The sequence below is a fragment of the Engystomops pustulosus genome, chromosome 1, assembly GCF_040894005.1.
Source record: "Engystomops pustulosus chromosome 1, aEngPut4.maternal, whole genome shotgun sequence".
Classification (NCBI taxonomy): Eukaryota; Metazoa; Chordata; class Amphibia; order Anura; family Leptodactylidae; genus Engystomops; species Engystomops pustulosus.
This window is the reverse complement of record NC_092411.1, coordinates 141,914,453-141,936,028: the sequence shown is the minus strand read 5'-3', so window position 1 is coordinate 141,936,028 and position 21,576 is coordinate 141,914,453. Positions and strand designations below refer to the sequence as shown.

Below are 21,576 nucleotides of genomic sequence, written 5' to 3'. Positions count from 1 at the left end.
TATAGCCAGTGTCTGCCCCACAGTATATAACCAGTGCCTGCCCCACAGTATATAGCCAGTGCCTGCCCCACAGTATATAGCTAATGCCTGTCCCACAGTAAATAGCCGGTGCCTGCCCCACAGTAAATAGCCGGTGCCTGCCCCACAGTATATAGCCAGTACCTGCCCCCCGTATATAGCAAAACCTCTATACTCCCCCGCAGGTCCTCTTCCGTCTTCAGCTCTCGCTCCGTATTCGGCTCCATGCGTGGTCCCATCACACACACCATGATGTGAACCGCTTGCTGACATCATAGTGTGTACCAATGATGGCAAACTATGATATTGGCAAGCAGGCTACGTCATAGTTTGTGTGACGGGACCACACAGGGAGCCGAGGATGGACCTGAAGTTGAATACAAAAGACAGAGGGGGACCAGTGGGGGCATCGGAAAGGTGAGGGTTTTTTCATTGACTCCAGTATAAGCCGAGTTAGGGTTTTTCAGCACATACCCGGCTTATAACCGGGTATATGCGGTAAGCATAATTTCTTAATTAAGTATATTAGAAAAATGTTGACATCCCCCCACACACAATATCAAAAATCATCTCAAATGACGATTATTTTTAAATTAAGAAAGATTTATCATTTAGCATCAGACACTATGAGACACTTTTGATAAATCTACTTCAAGTACTTTTTTACAAGACTAGTCAAACCTTGACAAATGGTAAGTTAACCTTTTACTAGAGCCTAACCAAAGCTTTTCAACTGACTTTTTCAGTTTCAAAACTGCCAACAGGCTCCCTTTATCTCACCATCTGTAATATACATGTACAGTGGCTACGGAAAGTATTCAGCCACTTTTAACATTTTTAGCTTTTTCTTTAATTCTGTTTTGCTCAATAATGTACACTCTGCATCTTGACAGAAAAAAAAAATGTCGCTATTTTGGCTTATTTATAAAACAAGAAAAACTAAAATATCACATGGTCATAAGTATTCGGACCCTTTGCTCCATATCGAGGAGAAGCACTGGACCAGTCAAGAATGGTCACAGAATTGCTCTGAAGCTACTGCTTTGTTATTTTAGCTGTGTGCTTAGGGTCATTGTCTTGTTGGCAGTCTGAGATCCAGAGCACTCTGGAAGAGGTTTTCATCCAGGATATCTCTGTACTCGGCCGCATTTATCTTTCCTTTAATTGTAACCAGTCATCCTGTGCCTGCAGCTGAAAAACACCCCCCATAGCATGATGCTGTCACCACCATGTTTCAATTTTGGGATTATATTTTTCAGGTGATCAGCAGTCCCTGGTTTTCTCCACACCTGCCGCTTAGAGTTAACACCAAAAAGTTCAATCTTCATCTTATCAGCCCAAAGAATTTTATTTCTCATAGACTGGGATACCTTCATGTTTTTTAACTGTATATGGGCTTTCATATGCCTTGCACTGAGGAAAGGCTTCCCTCAGCATATTTTGCCATAAAGCCCCAAGTGATGGAGGGCTGCAGTGATAGTGTACTTTGTGGACCTTTCTCCCATCTCCCTATTGCATCTGTGGGGCTCAGCCACAGTGATCTTGGGGTTCTTCTTTACCTCTCCAAGGCTATTCTCCTATTAGTGCTTAGTTTGGCTGGATGGCCAGGTCAAGGAAGAGTTGCGGTCATCCCAAACTCCTTCCATTTAAAGTTTATGGAGGTCACTGTGCTCTTAGGAATCTTGAGTGATGCATAAATTATTTTGCAACCTTGGTTAGATCTGTGCCTTTCCAAAATTTCTCTGAGCTCCTTGGGCATGATTCCGATCTGTGCTTTGACATGCACTTTGAGATGTGAAGGAAATGGACTGCATGCAACTTAAATAACCTAGGACCATATAATATTTCAGTTTTTTTGTTTAATAAATTAGCAAAAATATCTACATTTCAGTTTCTGTCAAGATGAGGTGTAGAGTGTAAGTTAATGAGTAAAAAATAACTTTTTTGATTTTACCAATTGTTTGCAATTAAACAATGAGTGAAACATTTTTTAGGGGTGTGAATATTTTTCATACACACTGTATTTATGGGATATGATCTTACATATTTCATTATTTGTGTTGCCTTAATGCCAATTTTATATTCAATTGAAGATTCAACACCTTTCAGATCAATGAATGAGCTTCTGTTTCCTTGTTTCCTAAAAACAAAAATAAGCTTTGCGGGATAAGAATATGTACCTAAATTATTGCTCTTGGCCCTTCCTTGAAATCAAAATACAGGGCCATCGATTCTAAGAAAATCATTAACCTTTGACATTTTCCTATAACTAGTGGAGGATGGGGCACATGGAAACCCCTATGGATGTGTGGGAGTGGACTTTCTGCCTGTACTGTTGGGATCCTTGGCTTAGGACGAATAGGTGAGTATATATGTAGGGAACAAAATCATTTATTGACAAATTTGTAACCAATACCAACAAACTTTTTTCACTCTATAATAGACTTTGACCAAATGAAATTACTAGATCTATTAAACAGGATGCAACAGTTTTCTGTCTGACTTTGCACTAGAAAGAAAGTCTTTGGAGCTTGCATATGTATTTAAGAAGTGTCTGCACTAACAGAATTGTGTTACATGTTGTATGTTAAAAGTGCACCTTAAAAAACATGGTGCACCAGATAATTAAAGACTGTGCACCAGTATTCAATAATCTGCCGTACCCTGCTTTTTCATGGGGCAAACTGTGTAGCTTAACTGGGGACAGAGAAATCCATGTTGTCTAACCACTTTTCCCAACATCTCCTGTAAGTCTCAGCTGAGACAGTCCTTTTAGCAATGAAGCACTCTAGTGTACAATTATATTGAACTTCACTTATGATAGCTTTCATTTTCGGGATTTGATAGGATTTTATATTGATTTATTATATAGTGTTATTATATTGATTCTTGCAGTGGTGATGATATCGAAAATAGTGGACTGATCTGCTTTAGGCAAATTCTCTATCCCCAATGTCAGTAAGGCCACTTGTGGACCTCATAGGAGAGGATATTTCAATACTCTTGTGATAAGGGAGAGGATGTTGCTTCTGAAACTGTGAGGACTCTTGCTTACTGCCCCTTCCACATAAATGAGGTTAAATAGGACTGCACATTGGCAAACACAGCTCAAGGGAGTATTCTAGGTATGTTGGGGAAATAATATAATGTTTTTGGTAAAATTACCATCTTCAACGTAGCACCTCTACCTAGCCATGACTTCAAGAGTGATGTACCCTATATACTTGAATATAAGCCGACTCGAGCATAAGCCGAGACCCCTAAATTTACCACCAAAAAACTGGGAAAACCTATTGACTTGAGTACAAGCCGAGGGTGGGAAATGCAGTGGTCACAGCCTCCCAGTATATAGCCAGCCAGCCCCCAGTAGAATATAGCCATCCCCCAGTAAAACATAGCCAGCCCCCTGTAGTATATAGCCAGCTGACCCCCAGTAGTTTATAGCCAGCCAGCCCCATGTAGTATACAGCCTGCCCGCCCCTTTAAGTATACAACCAGCCAGTCCCCTTAAGTATACAGCCAGCCCCCTTAAGTATACAGCCAGCTAGCCCCCTTTAACAAACTTACATTTTCACCTTCGGGTCATCGGGGAGAGGGGGTATCATTCCCTTCTTACATTGGTTATCTGGAATATAAGAAAAAGAATGCCCAAATTGTAAACACGAGCAGATGGAATGGTGTAAATAGTAATTATTGCAACTGGGAAAAGGCCATTTATACAAAAAACTTCCAATGTTAAGCAAAGATAACCCCAATAAAACAGGCCAAATGCCTTCTCCGCGTCCAGGGTAAGAAGCAGAGAAGGCATTCGATGGACTTCAACCACAGTAATCATGTTAATAAATCTTCTCCTTCGATGGACTTCCTCAGCAGGTCATGTGCAGGGAATGCAGTTACACATCATTACTATGGTAACAAAGTATCATCACTGGGAGCAGAGCATTTCTTCCAGTTCAGTACACATTGATTGGTTAGATTTTTTTTGTTATTATTATTATTATTATTATTATTTATGTGCACATTTTCTGGGGTGCCATGTGTCATTTTGGATATATGCTGCATTTTGATACATTTTTCTTTTTATCAAAAGATAACATTTATAAAATAAGTAATTAAGTAAGAAGAGGGTCAACAATTGCCCTGTCAGGAACTTGATCTTATTTGCATGAATACAATCATAAGGTCCTGCCAGGGCGATTGTTCGTGGACAGATAAGATCACATGACCTTTCATCTGGGCCATTTTATGGACAGGAATGTCTAGCTGATTAGGTAAAAGACAGGAGAGCAGTGCAAGACTTTTAATAGATGTATATTGGTAAACTACCTAATATCCTGTCGCAAACACTAACATTACAAAGAACATTAGGTAAAGTGGCCAACCCCTTTAAACTGTTGTTAAAGGATAAACTGTGTTTCACAGAGTAGTATGTATCCTGCATACCACAGGCTTATACCTGGAAGTTATTGGATTTATTTTGTCATACTTTTAGTGGACCTAATGAAATGGTTGTCACATACACTGTTCCTTGCTTGAAGAACGCAGCATTGTGCTGCTTAAACATTGGCTTTATATGATGGGTGTATAAAATTCCATTAATGCTGCCTCTCTGCTAAAGTTTTTCAGCTTACAGCTGTGTGTAGTCAGGTATCTGGAAAAGTTAGTAGAATAGAGGCCATTAGGATGAATAATTCTCATACTAAGGCCTCATGCATATGAACCTATATCATGCATGGGTAAGGTGACGCATGTGTGTGCTAACCATACTGTGCTGTGCACAATGCACTTCTATGTAAGATGCCGTTTGCACGGCTAGCATACTGCCACCAAATACGTTTGTGTGGACAGGAGGAGGAAATGAGGACATGTGATAGTCGTACATCTAGCACACATCCTTATTTGCTACTATAAGCTCAAGTATACTGCTGTAAATTTTACAGGCCCATGCATAAGCGGAGTTCCCAAGACGCAAAAGATAGAGCAGGTCCTAATCCTGCTAATTTCTGCGTCCCTGGTAGTCACTTGCAATGGTCATCGGCACTTGAACAGACCTTACCAGAAGATGACACACAAAATCCAAACAAAGGTCCATAGGATCCTTGTTTCCTTCCCCTATACCAGTCACTACATATACAGTAGAAACTGATCAATGAGGAGTTCTGGATATCCTAAGGATAGATCATCAATATTTTAATTGCTCTTTTAAAAAAAAAAGGGAAACTGAATTTTTTTTCCTAACTGCTATTTTCTTGTAGGTGAAGCTATTGTGCACCGTTTGAGACCTTTTGGTGTCAGTAAGTTCATATACAATGATGTTGCACCCAGACACGAATTAGCAAGGAAGATCTCAGCTGAATATGGTAAGAATGCCTTCTAGTATGATTTATATATAATGCTCTTTGGTAATTTTGCAGGAATTTGACTTTGTAGCTCTGCAAGACTAATTCATATTTAGACATCTCTTATAGAATTAAAATGTGTGATTTCACTAAAGAAACCTGAATTATTCAATATGATTTTTATAATGATAATCAGATAGCAGAGATAAGGACTAAGGCCCCTTCCACACTGGCGTTTTTCACGCGCGAGTTCTGCGCATGCTTTTGACGCGTAGAACTTGCATTGCACTCTGTCCCATTGTTTCCAATGGGTCTTTCCTCATTTGCGTTGTTTTTCACGCGCGTGCTTCCTTTTTTTTGACGCGCGTCAAAATCGCAGCATGCTCTACTTTTGCGTTTCACACGCGTTTTTCCCACCCAATTCAAGTCTATGGAGACGCATCAAAAATGCATTGCACTCGCAAGCATTGCAAGTGCAATGCGAGTGCAATGCGTTTTAAATGGATGGGTTGCTAGGTGACATGAATAATTCCCCTGCTCGAGATCGAGCATTTAATTAAAAAAACACAGTGAAGAGCAGTGAAGAATAGAATAAAAACAGTGAACACAGTGAACACAGGATCATTTAAGTGAAAAACACAGTGAAGAACACAGTGAAGAATAGATTACAGATGTTCGGGACATCTGCTTACTTGTCGGGAGATACGTGCGGAACAGTGCGTACAAAATAGCATGTGAAGAACAATATATATGTGTGTAAAGAACACATTGCAGATGTTTCCGTAGAATCTTGTTTTCCAGGGCTGACTGGTTCCGTTAATCACCATTTACCATGAACCTTGAGTGGGGGGAGACTTTTGAACTCCAGCCTGTAGCCTGACAATATTAGATCATTGAACCATGCAGTTGGTCCAGGCCTGGGGTAACCACCTCAATCTTCCCCCCCGACCTATCCCAGCGTCATTGATTGGCCCGCCTGTTTCTAGCCAGGATTGAGTTAAACAGGAAACCTTGTCCTCTGCCTCTCGAAGACTGAGATTTGTCTTTGATCTGACACTGAGGCTCCTCTTCTCTTATAATCTGCACAGCCTCTTCCTTGGCCTTGAAAGGACATCCTCTGATGATAAATACTTGGCTCTGAAGGGAAGCCCTTCTTTTTGGTAAATGCTTTGTAGGATGTCATCCAATCTGGAACTAAACAGGCGATCACCTTTACAGGGAAGATCGCAAAGCTTACTTTGGAATCCTGCAACCCCCGTATACGGTCTGAGCCAGATCTCTCTTCCTGCTTCATTTGCCAATGCCGCGGATCTGGCTGCCATCTTGATGAGTTCTGCCAAAGCAACTGACATAAATCTAGACGCTTGACTGAGCAATGTAACGTAGGCAAGAATTTCTTCTCTGGGGTTACCCCCAGCGATGTGACTCTCTAATTGACCGAGCTAGATATCCGGGGTTCAGGTAACTGCAATGCTGGCCATTAATATTGCTTTTGTGTTCTCCAAGGCCTTTTTGATCAAGCCTAAGCTTTTTTTGTCCATTGGGTCACGTATTAAACTCATATCATCAAAAGGGAGAGATGTCTTCTTCGAGATCCACTATAGGGCACCCACCTTCGGAACCCTATTACAGGATGTTGAGTCTTCCTCAGCAAAGGGGTATTTTCACTTGAAGGCCTTTAAACATCATCCTCATCACAACTTCCACATTTTTATGCATGGGGAAACTTTTTTCTCCCTAGGTAGCCTCTGACAAATTTATTAAAGTCTGCCCTGGAATACCGATGCAAGTTATATTCATGTCTGACTTGGACTTGCCAGCTTTAATAAATTTTCCCTATTGTGTATAGCATTTTCATATTTCTAATGCATCTTTGCATCATATATTTTGTGTAATCTGGCCAGCACACAGTCCACTTTTCACAGTCCGAGCGCGGTTGTGTCCCGTCTTCCTAAAAGTAATTTAATAGACTGTTTATCTAAAACCAAAATTTAGATTTTGTCAGTGAAATATCCTGGGGAGCACAACTATTTTCAAAGTTAGTTTCCACAGAACCCAAAATACAAAGTCATAAAGTAAATGTGCCCCAATATGTATATACATTTCGCCTGAGGTGAGTTCAATTACATAAGTCCTGCATATTCATTGTCCCCTGCACTGTCCTGCCTCCCTGTTCATGACGGACAGGTCTCACTGCTACCACCATGCTGCAGGTATGGCACAAGTAGTTAGAGACTGTCTGCCAGTATTCAACTAATCAAATGGAACAATCAGGTACAGGAAATGTACATAGGAATAATTCTGAACTTTTATTAGAAAAGGTCTTAACGCCACAACGCGTCTTCATCCCTTCCTCAGGAATTCCCTCAGTGTTACATACATGCAAAAGTAGGAAATAGAGAAAGTATACTATCCTACAAGTTAGTAACCATTGTATCTGCTGTTACTTTTTCAGTTTCCTTACTTGAACTGGCTAAACAGTCAGATTTCCTACTTGTGTGCTGTGCGTTAACACCTGAAACACAAGGGATCTGCAATAAACAGCTCTTCTCCAACATGAAAAGCAACGCTATCTTCATAAATACAAGCAGGTAAATGAAAAGAGTGGTCCAGGAGTTAAATTATCATGCTTGCACAACAAGCATTCAAGGCATGGAGAATAAATTGTAATTTGAGGGAAAATGACATGAAAATGTCAGTTATTTTATATTTTTCATCCCACTAGACACATTAAAACAATGCAAAACAATAAATGCTCATTACCCTGAGCTCTGCCCCTGGTTCTTGCATTGCGTTTTTATCCTGTGGCTGCGTTCACACAAGGCATTTACATTTTGTTTTTAAACCTAAGACAATACCTGATGAGAATAAATTTGTCTAATTGCATTGCTGTTAACATTGCATTTTGTAAACATAAATGTCAACACAACGTAAACACATGCATTAACCCCTTAATGACTGCTGTATCAATTTTTTACTGTGCCCATTAACACAAAGGGGGTCATTTACTAAGGGCCCGATTCGCGTTTTCCCAACGTGTTACCCGAATATTTCCGATTTGCGCCGATTTTCCCTGTATTGCCCCGGGATTTTGGCGCACGAGATCGGATTGTGGCGCATCGGCGCTGGCATGCACGCGACGGAAATCGGGGGCGTGGCTGAGCGAAAACCCGACGTATTCGGAAAAACCATCGCATTTAAAACAATAAAAGTGTCGCTTGGGACGCGCCTACCTTCACTCAGCCGGCCTCGGTGTATTCAAGTGCGTTCAGATGCTATTCAGCGCAGCAGCGCCACCTGGTGGACAGTGGAGGAACTACCTTGATGAATCCCGGCCGGACCCGAATCCACCGCAGGGAACGCGCCGCTGGATCGCGAACGGACCGGGTAAGTAAATCTGCCCCAAAGTCTTTATGGTATCTGCTGGTTCCAGGGCTAGGCTGTGTTACTGCAGCCTAGTCTTGGCACTAAAACCAGGGATCGGAAAAGCTCAGATCCAGTGTGTTTGACCTCTTGGTCCAAACATGGACCACGGTGTCCAAGCTTCAATCGCAGTGTGCCAATGGTGTTGTGCAGCAATCCAAGGTCAAGTGAAGGACCCTAGGGCTACCTTGGATAAGCATGTATTTGGCCAGGTCGGATGCCTGATGTAATAGATGCCTGTAAGTGAAGAAATAATGCACTACACTATGTAGTGTGTAGTGCATTATACAAGTGTAATGCATCAATCAATTGCATGCTAGTGTCCCCTTGTGGGACAATGTAACATAATAAAAATGTAAATAAGAAAAAAATAAATTTTTAATTAAAAAAAGTCTTTAAAGAGTTGCACAAAAAAAACATAAAACATACAAAATTGTTATTATAATGTAAATGTGTGTGAATGTAGTTTTACTTGTGGCAGTAACTTCAAATATAACCTAGCCCCTGTCTTTTAAGTTGACCATAACAGCGTAAAGGACATCTACCATCAGGTTTGCTGATGGTAAATGTCCCAAACTTACAAGGGACGATCTCGCTTTTATGATGTCCTAGGACATTGTTCTAAAAAAGACTTTGTAAAGATATTCAAATTGGCTGGAGCCGCTCAGGGCTACATCCCCTAAGTGCCTCTTGGCTCCGCCTCCTGCTAATATATGCACGCCTCCACCGTGTTTCATGGTGCCTGGCCACGCCTGCCCATCCACTGACATCACGGTGGGCAGTGGCAGTCGCCATGAACACGGAGAGGGGCTAGCATATATTAGCAGGGGGCAGAGCCAAGAGGCTCTTGGGTAACGTAGTTCTGAGCGCCTTCGACTCATTTTAAAATCTCTATAAAGTCTTTTTTAGAACAATGCTGATGTCCTAGGACTTCATATAAGCAAGGTCATCCCCTGACAGACGGGACAAGCAAGTTTGGGTCATCTTCTATTAGTAAATCTGATGGTAGATGTCCTTTAACCAAGGCTACACCTAATTAAAAAAATAACCAAAAAAATTTGTTTTTTCTTCACCACCACACAGAGGAGCTGTGGTAAACCAGGAGGATCTTTACCAGGCCTTGGTGTCTAAGCAGATTGCAGCTGCTGGCCTTGATGTAACTGTGCCTGAGCCACTTCCTACTGATCACCCTCTCTTCAAACTCAAAAACTGTGGTATGTTTTCTCTGACAATATTTAAATTTTTCCATATTCACTATGGAGATTCTGTTTGCTGGGATAATTTTGATACTGATGATCTGTCCCCAGGACTGGTAATCATTATTTGACCAAATAAATCGGAGCAGTGCAGATGAGAGTACAGAATAATTGTTTTACACTGAGCAGAGCTTCTAGAATTCTCCACAGTATACAGTAGTTTTCAAACTGCAACATTGTATCAACAAATGCATCATTGTAGCTGCCCCGTAGGGCCTCCCAATAGAATGAATTATAGAGCAGGAGGTCCAATATCACCAATGATAAACCAGCTGTCATACCTCCCAATTTTTGAGCGAGAGAAAGAGGAACAAAAAGTTCATCCTCCTTTTTCTAAACCACGTCCCTTTTCCCAACCCACAAGCTTAGTATAACATCAACCTTAATTGTCCCCTTACTGTGGCCAACCCCTCTAATTCCCTCTAATGGAACTTGTTAACATAGAAAACCCCTCTTTAATTGTATCCTCCATTTAAATTTGTTTTTCCACTTTTGTTTATCTTCCCAAACTAATACATAAAACTATCTGTACTCCTACCCCCACCCCTCCTCATAATGTGGCCTCCTGTTCTCCATCCTCCCTCATATTGTGGCCTCTTTCCTCCGTCCTCCCTCATATTGTGACCCCCTGTCCTCCACCCACCTTCATATTGTGGCCTTCTGTCCTCCAGCCTCCTCTACCTGTGGCCTCCCATCTTCCCGCCTCATCCTGTGGCCTCCAGCCTCCTGACCTCTAGCCTCCTCCTGTGGCCTTCAGTAGCCTCTACCTATGGTCTCCTGTAGCCTCATATCCTCCTGTAGCCTCCTGTCCTCCAGCCTCCTCCTGTAGCCTCATCACCTCCAGCCTCCTCCTGTTGCCTCCTGTCCTCCAGCCTCCTCCTGTACTCTCCCATCCTCCAGCCTCCTTCTGTAGTCTCTTGTCCTCTGGCCTCCTCCTGTAGTCGCCTGTCCTCCAGTCCCCTCCTGTATTCCCCGTCCTCCAGCCTGCTTCTGTAGTCTCCTGTCCTCCAGGCTCCTCCTAGAGCCTCCTATCCTCCAGCCTCCTCTTGTAGCCTCCTATCCTCCTCCTGTAGTCTCCTGTAGCCTACTGTCCTTCAGTCGCCTCCTGTGGCCTTCGGTAGCCTCTACCTGTGGTCTCCTGTAGCTTCATGTTCTCCTGTAGCCTTCTCCTGTAGTCACCTGTCCTCCAGCCTCCTCCTGTGGCCTCCTGTCATCTGGCCTCGTCCTGTACTCTCCTGTCCTCTAGCCTCCTCCTGTTTCCTCATGTCTTCCTGCAGCCTTCTCCTGTCCTCCAGCCTCCTCCTTTGACCTCCTGTCCACCAGCCTCCTCCCCTGACCTCCTCTTCTCTAGCCTCCTCCTGTGGCTTCCTGTCCACCATCCTCCTCCTGTTGCATCTTGTCCTCCAGCCTCCTCCTGTAGCCCCTGTCCTCCAACCTCTTCCTGTACATTTTTTATTAAAATGTAAAATAGAAAACATAACATAAACACAAAACCGAACATTACTATTCCCTCCCCTATTTTACAGTATATACAACCCACCTGCTGGTCCAGCACCATTCACACCTAGCACACATTAAATAAATAAATAATAATAACAATAATAAAAACAATACAAAACACAGCCCCCTACAGTAGACCCTGTCCTCCAGCCTCCTCTTATGACCTCCAGTCTCCTCCTGTTGCCTACTGTCCTCCAGCCTCTTCCAGTAGCCTCCTCCTGTGGCTTCCTGTCCTCCAGCCTCCTCCTTTGGACCCTGTCCTCCAGCCTCCTCCTGTAGCCTCCCGTCATCCAGCCTCCTCCTATGGCCTCTTGTCCTCCAGCTTCTTGCTGTGGTCTCCTGTCCTCCAGCCTCCCCCTGTGGCCTCTTGTCCTCCAGCCTCCTCCTGTGGCCTCTTGTACTTTAGCCTCCTCCTATGGTCCCCTGTCCTCCAGCATCCTCCTGTAGCCCCTGTCCTTCATCCTCGTCATGTAGCCTCATCCTGCAGCCTCCTGTCCTCCAGCCTCTTTCAGTGACCCCCTGTCCTCCAGCCTCCTTCTGTAGCCTCCTGTCATTCAGCCTCCTCTTATGGCCTCCTGTCCTCCAGCCTCCTGATGTGGCCTCCTGTCCTCCAGCCTCCTCCTGTGGCCTCCTGTCCTCCAGCCTCCTCCTGTAGCCTCTTGTCCTTCAGCCTCCTCCTGTAGTTCCTGTCCTCCATCCTCGTACTGTAGCCTCCTCCTATGGCCGCCTGTCCTCCAGTCTCCTACTGTGGCCTCCTGTCCTCCAGCCTCCTCCTGTGACCCCCTGTCCTCCAGCCTCCTCCTGTAGTCTCCTGTCATCCAGCCTCCTTATGTTGCCTACTATCCTCCAGCCTCCTTCTGTCTTCCAGTCTATTCCTGTACAATCCTCCTGCGGCTTCTTGTGCTCCAGCCTCTTCTTGTGGCCTCCTGTGCTCCAGCCTCCTCCCCCCGTGGCCTCCTATCCTCCAGCCTCCTCCTGTGCTCCAGCCTCCTCTTGTGGCCTCCTGTGCTCCAGCCTCCTCTTGTGGCCTACTGTTCTACAGCTTCCTCTTGTGGCCTACTGTCCTACAGCCTCCTGCTGTGACCCTCTCTCCTCCACTATCTTTCTGTAGCATCCTCCTGTGGCCTCCAGTGCCTCCTGTCCTCCTGCCTCCTCCTTTAGCCTACTATCCTACAGCCTCCTCCTGTGATTCACTGTGCTCTAGCCTCCTCCTGTCATGCAGCCTCCTTCTGTATTTCAACCTCCTCCTCCAGCCTCCTCCTGTGGCCTCATGTCCTCCAGCCTCCACCTGTGGCCTTCTGTCCTCCAGCCTCCTCCTGTGGCCTTCTGTCCTCCAGCCTCCTCCTGTGGCCTCCTGTCTTCCAGCCTCCTCCTGTGGTCCCCTGTCCTCCAGCATCCCCCTGTAGCCCCTGTTCTCCAACCTCCTCCTGTAGCCTCTTGTCTTCCAGCCTTCTCCTGTGGCCTCCTGTCCTCCAGCCTCCTCCTGTGCCTCCCTGTCCTCCAGCCTGCTTTACCTGTAGCCCTCTGTCCCCTGTAATTAAACAAAAAAAACCTTTGTTTCTTGTTACCATGCAGGAGTAACTTTTTCTTCTCCTGGGCTCTGACTGATTCGGGAAGGGGCCAGGGCCAGCCGAGGGGCGGAGTTACCTCCTCACATGACTCCTTCAGACATGTGAAGAGGTAGCAGGGGCTGATCCCGCCTCCTCCTGGCCCTGATGATTCGGCTGATCTGCAGCTGTAATATATGGGAGCATGAGTAGCAGGGACAATGAGGGAACCACCAAGGACGGCGGGACACCCTGCAAACCATGACTGTCCCGCTGAATCTGAGATGGTTGGAAGCTATGAGCTCTATCTGCACCTTCTCATTCTTCCTGCAGTCCTAAGCAGCCCAAGATGTGTTGGTTTAAGATAGTGCTGATTGCAGGAGGATGCCTTGAAGCCTGTCTGGCAAATTCTGTGCTAGGGCAATGGCCTTGGTTCCCACTAAGAGGGCTCTGAGTGCACCCATGCCAAAAGTTCACCACCAGTTTTTTGCACTTTCTCTTTCTTTTCCAGTAATTCTGCCTCACATTGCCAGTGCCACTGTGGAAACACGGAATGCCATGTCGGCCCTTGCGGCAAACAACTTGTTAACAGGACTGAGAGGTGAATCAATGCCCAAAGAAGTACCACTGAATTAATGGAAATCATTGGACTCTCCAGCAAGGGATATCTATGCATGTGGGTCTATTTGCAGTAATAAGGTTACATGCTAAGTTCTCATCAGTCAAATATGATACAAAAAGGCCTCATTTACTATTAAAGCACAATAAGAAAAATCATTACATATACTACACGTAGACAGTTAAAGGGAACAGATAAACAAACCCTAAATAACTAAACATATCTTTGAAAGCTGATATTATTCATCAGTACAACTATCCTTAAATTGTTATTCTCCATGCCTGTAAATTTCCACAGTCCATTCCTAAATTTATTTTACCATCTATGCATATTAATGTTCTTCCAGCTTTCTGATAGTACATAAAATATAAAATAAAAAATGTATTCTTTTGGTGGATGAACCAGATGAATCGCTCGGTTCGAGCGCAAAACGTGTAGTTCTTAGAATACGTTTTTTAATTTTATGTTTTATATACTATTATAAGTTTTAACCAATAAATTAGACTTAGAACCATCATCTTAGCCATCCAGTGCCTTTAAAACGCTCATTATATATAGAAAAGTACTATTGGAAATTATTGGACTCTTGACATGAGGTCATTTGCACTAATAGTCAACTTTATGAATGGACTATGGAACTTTACAGGCATGGGGGTGAACAATATAGGGATAGTTGTATTGCTGTATAATAGCTGTTTTCAAAGATATGTATAGTTAGTGTGTTTTTAGCAGGTTCCCTTTAAGATAAATGGCTTTGTAAAATTAGTTCCATAATTGTTAATGATACATATCAGCAACATCCACTTTGACTTCTGCATTTGACTAGGCTGTGTACAGAAAATTATTTTTCCAAAGGTCACTATAGGCTTTGAGAAATGGCAAGGAATATGCCCCATAGATAAGAAAAGCTTGAAAAGAATAATTAAATAATACATACAACCAATGATGCTACAGGGGTCAAGTTTTAGTCAGTACAACCACGTCCAAACATGGGAGTAAAGGCACCAACACAGTGCAGCACATACAATTGTGCAGTAATTTAAAAGCTGACATAATATTCTGATAATAATTAAGTAATCCCATGCTATCGTAAAGTATAATTAGGTGAAGTACATGCTATTTCTCTATAGTGTATAGAAGTGTGGTAGTATATGTTGTATAGGATTAACACTGGGATACTATTAAAGGGATTGTTCAAAGGTTGTAAAAGATGGCTGCTTTCTTCCAAAAAAAAGCACCTTATTATAGTTTTAGAAGCTCAACTGTATATAAATGAATGGAGCTTAGTTGCAATTCTACACACTACCGATGGTCACTAGAGGAGCTGTTCTTGGAAGGAGCAGTCTTGTCTTTCAACTTCCAGACAACCCCTTTAAGATAACATCTCTGCAGCAAAGAATAGTGTAAAATGATGAAAGTTTAATCTGTAATTCTGATCTTGTCTTTGATTATTGTGTGTGCAATAAAATTAGATAACAAAATTTGCGTTATTGGATGATTTATTTGTGTTGAAAGAAATCCACTTTTCTGGCGGACTTTTTACATTTTTTTAAAAGCAAAACGCTTGCAAAGCTATTTAATGTGTTGCATGTGACCCTTTTGTGGCACGGCTGCACTAGGCGTCATGCAACACATATTAAGGGGCGTACCGGTTCTCAGTCGGACCGGGCGCCAGATTTAAAACACTACTAAAAAAAAATGCATTCGGACTGAACTCTGAACACACTTTGACCAAAAACTGATTAAACTTGGACGATTTCCACTAAACAAACCCACTTATCCAATGCGGTCGATAGACACAAAAAGGACATTCTAGTCACTCACCGCAGTAAATCGAATATACACCAGGTGGCGCTGTGGTCGCATTGTATGCATGCAGTGGTCTCCCTCCTTGTAGTGACCAGAGCTCCTCCTTCTGGCGCGCTTCTTCCTTGTCACAGCTGGCAATGAGAGCAGCGCAGCAGCTAATGAAGGTGTACGTGAGTAGAAGGCTGCCCCCAGAAGGGCACAAACTCCTTGCCCAAGCTGGAAAGTAAGTCACCCTGTTGTCCTTGTCGAACACCCTCCTCTGTGTATTACTGTAGTTGTCTGTGTTGTGTGAAGTGGCACAGAGTCATCTGGGCATGAGCAGTGCCAGCATGATGCCATATTAATACACTGCACTGCAACATGTCTGAAGAGCCTGTAGTATGCCTGCCTGGCACTGATAATCCCTTATCCTCCTGGGCAGTAGGTGCCATGGGCTTCAACTTTGGTCACACACACAGGAAATTGGTGCAACTTCATTCATGGGACATATTTATCAATGCAACTTTCCCCAGTCCCCCATATCTGGTACAGTCTGAAATGCATTGATAGGTATTGTGGTTATCATTTAGTAGCATTTTGGGTGCCACTTTTCTGTCTGCGCTTCTCCTGTCTGGACACCATACTTCTCAAGCTGCCACCACTTCTTCTGATGCTTGTGCTGGACCTGGACTATTGCTTGCTGTATCCTCAGGACACGTGAATGCAGTGGAAATAATCCCTTATTTGGTGAAATTGAGAAAAAATGTGGTTGCGCCATTTTCTTGTGGGCTTTGTTGTTGTGGCTTTTTTTGGGATCGTGTTATCACTAAATTTATCCAAAGGGATAAAATTTTACTCCATAAAGGGCATAATAAATGCATTTTGCCTGAGCAGCAATCAATACTGCGGGCGATCAATTTTTATTGCACTTGCAAGGAATAGATGGCAGACTTCTGAAAAAAACATAAGTCTTTAAAGAGAAACTGTCATCAGAATTTGGTCTAATTAACCACTGCCAGTATGTTGTTTAGCAGCTGAACACCTTTGTGGGGACATCACCCAGAAAATCAATTTTGAAGTGGGTTGTAAATTGGTTGTATAAAGTCAAGCAGGTGAAGAGTTTAACATGGAAGTCAAACTCTCCCTGCCTAAGAACACCTTCTCCTTTGTGATGGACATCATGCATCAGACTTCAGGAGCAGGAAATGGATGCAGGACCATCAATTACAATGAAGGGTCTTTTTGAGGAAGAGAAAGATTGTTAAAATCTCTGCCTCCTTGACTTTATAGAACCAATTTACATCTCAAAGTTGATATTCTGAGCGATGCCACCATATTGGACCATGAAAGAAACATGATCTGGAAGGTGTTCAGTTGCTTGGTAACATACTGGTAGTGATTTATTAGGTCAATTTCTGCTGACAGGTTCCCTTTAAGCCTGTTGGTTGCAATTTTATGAAATCATAATGTGTTTAATCATAACCACTTCATTACCAGAGTGTTATATTAAATATAATATAAATATATGATGCATACCCTAATATAATTTTTTAATATTGAAGGAAAAAAAGGTAAAAATTATGGGAGAAAGACACATTTCCATTTTATATACTATTTTTAAATGGTAAAAAAAGTTTTGGCTAAAAACAGGGAATATTAGACAATGTAAATGTGAAATTTTATAAGAATGATGCACAATAATTGTTAAAACCAATATATAGACTCAGAACACTGGTACTAGAATGGGGAATGGAGGATGCGTCCCTTCTACCTCTTTTCAATCTGCGCTGTCAAGACCTTTGTAAAACCTTCTAAGGTCCTGAGATTGCTCTTGTGTACATGTATATTGAGAACAGGAACAGATGTACAAAGATTTCATGTCAGTCAAACATTTGGTGAGAGAACTTCAGGATTCGGCGCTGCCATGTGAGGTGTGGTGACGGCAAGCTCCCACTAGAACAAGCCCTCAGACCCCAACAAGTAGCATTCACAGGGGCGATAGTGGGATATAAACCTGGTGAACATCATAAACCCCCAGCCTATGGATCGGTACTTGTTGCAAAGTACCCAGAAGCAGGGCAAGACAAAGGAGCATCCGAGCTGAGTGAGGCAGTGGAAAGCAAGATGGTGGTGGCGCAGGACAAACCCTTGCAGTGTGCTGATGCTGACCAGGATATCACTGGTATGTTAGAGCGTGATCCTGATATCTCAACCACACCTAAACTGGACTTGTTAAATATCGATTTTTGACAACTGGCAGTGGAAGTAGCAAGGCACTTAGTCCCTGACATCCAGAGGACATTAGAACACAACTCTGCAAGCAACTTTTAATAAATTAACACAGGAGCTCAAGCAACACGATACTAGAATCCCTGTGCTTGGGACCAGGCTGGTGGCACTTGAGGGGGAGAAAGAGAGCATGGAAGTGATTCTATCTTCTGTGATTATGTAGAATAAAACGTTTTTAGCTCGCGTTGAAGATCAGGAAAACCGCGGGAGGCAGAATAATCTGTGTCTGGTGGGCCTTACAGAAGAGGTCAAGCAATGGACACATTTACTTACAAGGTCACTCGAGTTCACTAGAAGTGCATTGTCCCTCTATAACGCTGCATGTGGCGACTCACTAAGATCAAGTGCCGGAATCATGAATATGTCGCTTCCCCACACTGGTCCAACTAGTCTTTTTTGTGGTGGACCTTTAACCTTGGGGTGTGCGACACAATTTGAAAGTTAAAAGTAGCGCTTGTTCCGAATCCGTCCCCTAATTTGGGACATGGAAGCCAGCACAGCTGCGCCACAAAAGGGTTGATTGCAACACAATCGCAGTGCAGACACTTCTTTCATACGTTGCAAGCTGTTTTAGCCATGAAGAGCGTGCACAGTTCAAAAAAAGTGCCTAGCGCGACCCTTAGTAAATGTGCCCCACTGTGTGAGCGTGAACTTCACATGTGCAGAATAGAAAGGATCCACCGTATAGGAAACCGCCTGAGTGAATCACCGCCTGAGGAAACCGAGCCAGGTAATCATGAGATCTTTGGATTACAATGATAAGAAGGAAAACTTGCGACCATACCGTGAATGGAGGTGGCCACTAACATACAAAGGAGAGCTGGTGCTCATATTAGAGGACTACTCAGCACCAGTGGCACAGTAGTGCAGAGCTTTTGGAAGACTTTGTTCCACCTTGTATAAGTACAAGATTACATTTCAAGTAACATATCCAGCAGTTCTACAAGTGTTTTCTGATAATTCCTCTCCGAAGACATACCGATCCCCAGAAGAGGCAGAGCAAGCCTTTTGCAGCGTTTCGCATCGCTTACCACTGTCTTCACCCGGCAGGTTATTACATATACGATATGGGGGTTACATATTAATTATGTTTATACGAACAGGGGTGGTAAATTAGGGGCTCTGGCAGGGAATGTGGGTATTATGGCAAAAAAAAGCCAAGTCATAGACACCGGTCAAATGTTTTCCTTGTTGCCATCCTCGAAATGACCAAGTGGTAAGCAGGAATAATGGGGCAGCAGAGGCGTAACTATAGAGGGTGCAGAGGTTGCGATCGCACCTGGGCCAAAGAGGTTATGGGGGCCCTTATAGTGTCAATTTCCCTTATGAGAAGACTATTACTATAAACCATACATTATAGTCTGGGGCCCATCCGCTTCTAGTTACGCCTCTGTGGAGCAGATTTATCAAGCTGTCTGAAAGTCAGAATATTTCTTGTTGCCTTGGCAACCAATAACAGCTCCCCTTTAAAATATTAATGAGCACTGGTAAAATGAAAGCTGAGCTGTGATTGGTTGCCATAGGCAACTAGAAAAATTCTGACTTTCAGCCAGCTTGATAAATTTGCCCAATATTTTTTTGTTATCTTGCTCCTGTTCAACATGGTTGGAGGGGGTGGGATCTGCCTCCGTGTCGTCTTCTGCTGGTGGCCCGGAGGCCTGGGCCTCTCTAGCTATCAGACCAGAAGTATCAGACCTCTAGCTATCAGGCCAGAACTTGACACAGTTTCAAGAATTTTAAACCAGACATTAGGGTTGTAACCTGGTATGTAAGGGGACTGCGTTCCCCAAATAAAGTATGGCAGTTTTACAGCACTTAAAAGGACCTGCCCCCCCCCCCCCAAAAAAGATCCCCACCAAATATGTCGCCCGTAATCCTCCCCCAGTCCTATTCTAGCAATGACATTTAAAAAAAAAAAAATTGGCAAGTTAGTTTTAATCATATCCTGTCCCCTGGCAGTCAGTCGTATTCATGAGGGGGCCGGCCGACACACCCCCTCCATGTCCCTGTCAGCGGGGACCTGTAAGGATAGCCGGCAGCAGCGCATATATTGCAGAATTGCTGCCAGCTCTCTGCAATGTGGCCGCGCCGTGCTTCTTCACAGCGCCGGCCGAATGTTATATATATTCAACCGGCGATGTGAATAAGCCCCTCTGCGGCCGTATCGCAGAGAGTTGGCAGCGGTTGTGCAATATATGCGCTGCTGCCGGCTATTCTTACAGGTCCCTGCTGACAGGGGCGTGGAGGGAGTGTGTCGGCCGGACCCCTCAAGAATACGGCCAACTGCCGGAGGACAGGATACGAGGGTCCGACCTCTTATTTGGTAAGAGGTTGGATCGATTAAAACTAACTTGCCAACCTAAATTTTTTTTAAAAATGTCATTGCTAGAATAGAGCTTGGGGGAGGATTATGGGGGACATATTTGGGGGGGGGGTGACAGGTCCTCTTTAAGGCATATGCGGTTTGATATTGCAATGCTTCAGGAGATACATCTTAACACTGAACAATTAACGCTGATTTTGAGAGGATGATTTTTTTTTCTGGGGGGGGGGGGTGTTGGGGACTTAAAAGACCTGGCCCTTTTTATTTTTTTCAATTCAAATACTTTTGTATTTTTACACGTAAAGAGGTCTGTGACTGCTTGTTTTCTGTGTAACTAATTGCACTTCATAGTGTTGGTATTGAATATTCCATGCCCTGTACTGGGAAGTGGAAAAAAAAATGCAGTGAAATGGTGAAAACCCGCATTTGGGTCAATTTCTTGTGGGTTTTGATTTTACAGCTTTCACTGTGCGCCCCAAATGACATGTCTACTTTATTCTTTGGGTCGGTATGATCACAGTGATACCAAATTTATATACCGTATATACTCGAGTATAAGCCAACCCGAGTATAAGCAGAGGCCCCTAATTTTACCACAAAATACTGGGAAAACCTATTGACTCGAGTATAAGCCGAGGGTGGGAAATGCATTGGTCACAGCCTCCCCAGTATATAGCCAGCCAGGCTCTGCCCTAGTGTATATAGCCTGCCAGACCCTGCCCCAGTGTATATAGCCTGCCAGACACTGCCCCAGTGTATATAGCCTGCCGCCGCTGCCGGACAGATCGCACAGAAGATATACAGGGGTCACTGGAAAGGTGAGTTTAGATATATTTATTTTTTTGACTCGAGTATAAGCCGAGTTTGGGTTTTTCAGCACATTTTTTGTGCTGAAAAACTAGGCTTATACTCGAGTATATAAGGTAGGTTTTTGTTTTCATACATTTACAAAAATTAAAACCTCCTATACAAACTTTTTTTTTTTAATTTTGCCATCTTGACACTAATAACTTTTTTCATACTTTGATGTACAGAGCTGTGGGCGGTGTCATTTTGTGCGACTTTTATGACGTTTTCAATGCTACCATTTTTAAAACTGTGCAAACTTTTGATCACTTTTTATAAATATTTTTTTTATATTTTTCAAAATGGCAAAAAAGTTGCATTTTCAACTTTGGGCGCTATTTTCCACGACGGGGTTAAACGCAGTGAAAAACCGTTGTGGTATTTTGATCGGACTCGGCGATACCTAATGTGTTTGATTTTTATTGTTTATATTTATATCAGTTCTAGGAAAGGGGGGTGTTTGAATTTTTGTTTATTATAATTTTTTTTTTTACTATTTTTTCGGACTCCCTAGGGTACTTTAACCCTAGGTGGTCTGATCGATTCTACCATATACTGCTATACTACAGTATGCAGCAAAGATTTACCGGCTATGGAGAGGGCTCAGCCCGTGAGCCCTCTCCATGTA

The 21,576-nt window shown here is 43.3% G+C and overlaps 2 protein-coding genes and 1 long non-coding RNA gene across 4 annotated transcripts in view; 2 read left to right on the top strand and 1 right to left on the bottom strand.

The window, feature by feature from the left end:
* Nucleotides 1-15,183, top strand: part of LOC140134557 (glyoxylate reductase/hydroxypyruvate reductase-like) — a 32,451-nt gene extending 17,268 nt beyond the window's left edge. Inside the window, exons 5-9 of the mRNA XM_072154958.1 lie at nucleotides 2,292-2,380; nucleotides 5,274-5,378; nucleotides 7,813-7,948; nucleotides 9,864-9,994; nucleotides 13,595-15,183. Of these exons, the coding sequence (XP_072011059.1) occupies nucleotides 2,292-2,380; nucleotides 5,274-5,378; nucleotides 7,813-7,948; nucleotides 9,864-9,994; nucleotides 13,595-13,719 (586 nt within the window). The 3' untranslated portion in view covers nucleotides 13,720-15,183. The remainder of the gene's footprint in view (nucleotides 1-2,291; nucleotides 2,381-5,273; nucleotides 5,379-7,812; nucleotides 7,949-9,863; nucleotides 9,995-13,594) is intronic.
* Nucleotides 1-15,575, bottom strand: part of LOC140134601 (uncharacterized) — a 53,166-nt gene extending 37,591 nt beyond the window's left edge. The window contains exons 1-2 of the long non-coding RNA XR_011856362.1: nucleotides 15,527-15,575; nucleotides 3,586-3,643 (exon numbers count right to left, since the gene is read on the bottom strand). This is a non-coding gene — a long non-coding RNA (uncharacterized lncRNA). The remainder of the gene's footprint in view (nucleotides 1-3,585; nucleotides 3,644-15,526) is intronic.
* LOC140134565 (glyoxylate reductase/hydroxypyruvate reductase-like) overlaps nucleotides 15,576-21,576 on the top strand; it is a 32,702-nt gene continuing 26,701 nt past the window's right edge. For both annotated transcript variants that reach the window (XM_072154970.1, XM_072154978.1), the window contains exon 1: nucleotides 15,576-15,734. In XM_072154970.1, the coding sequence (XP_072011071.1) occupies nucleotides 15,649-15,734 (86 nt within the window). In that variant the 5' untranslated portion in view covers nucleotides 15,576-15,648. The remainder of the gene's footprint in view (nucleotides 15,735-21,576) is intronic.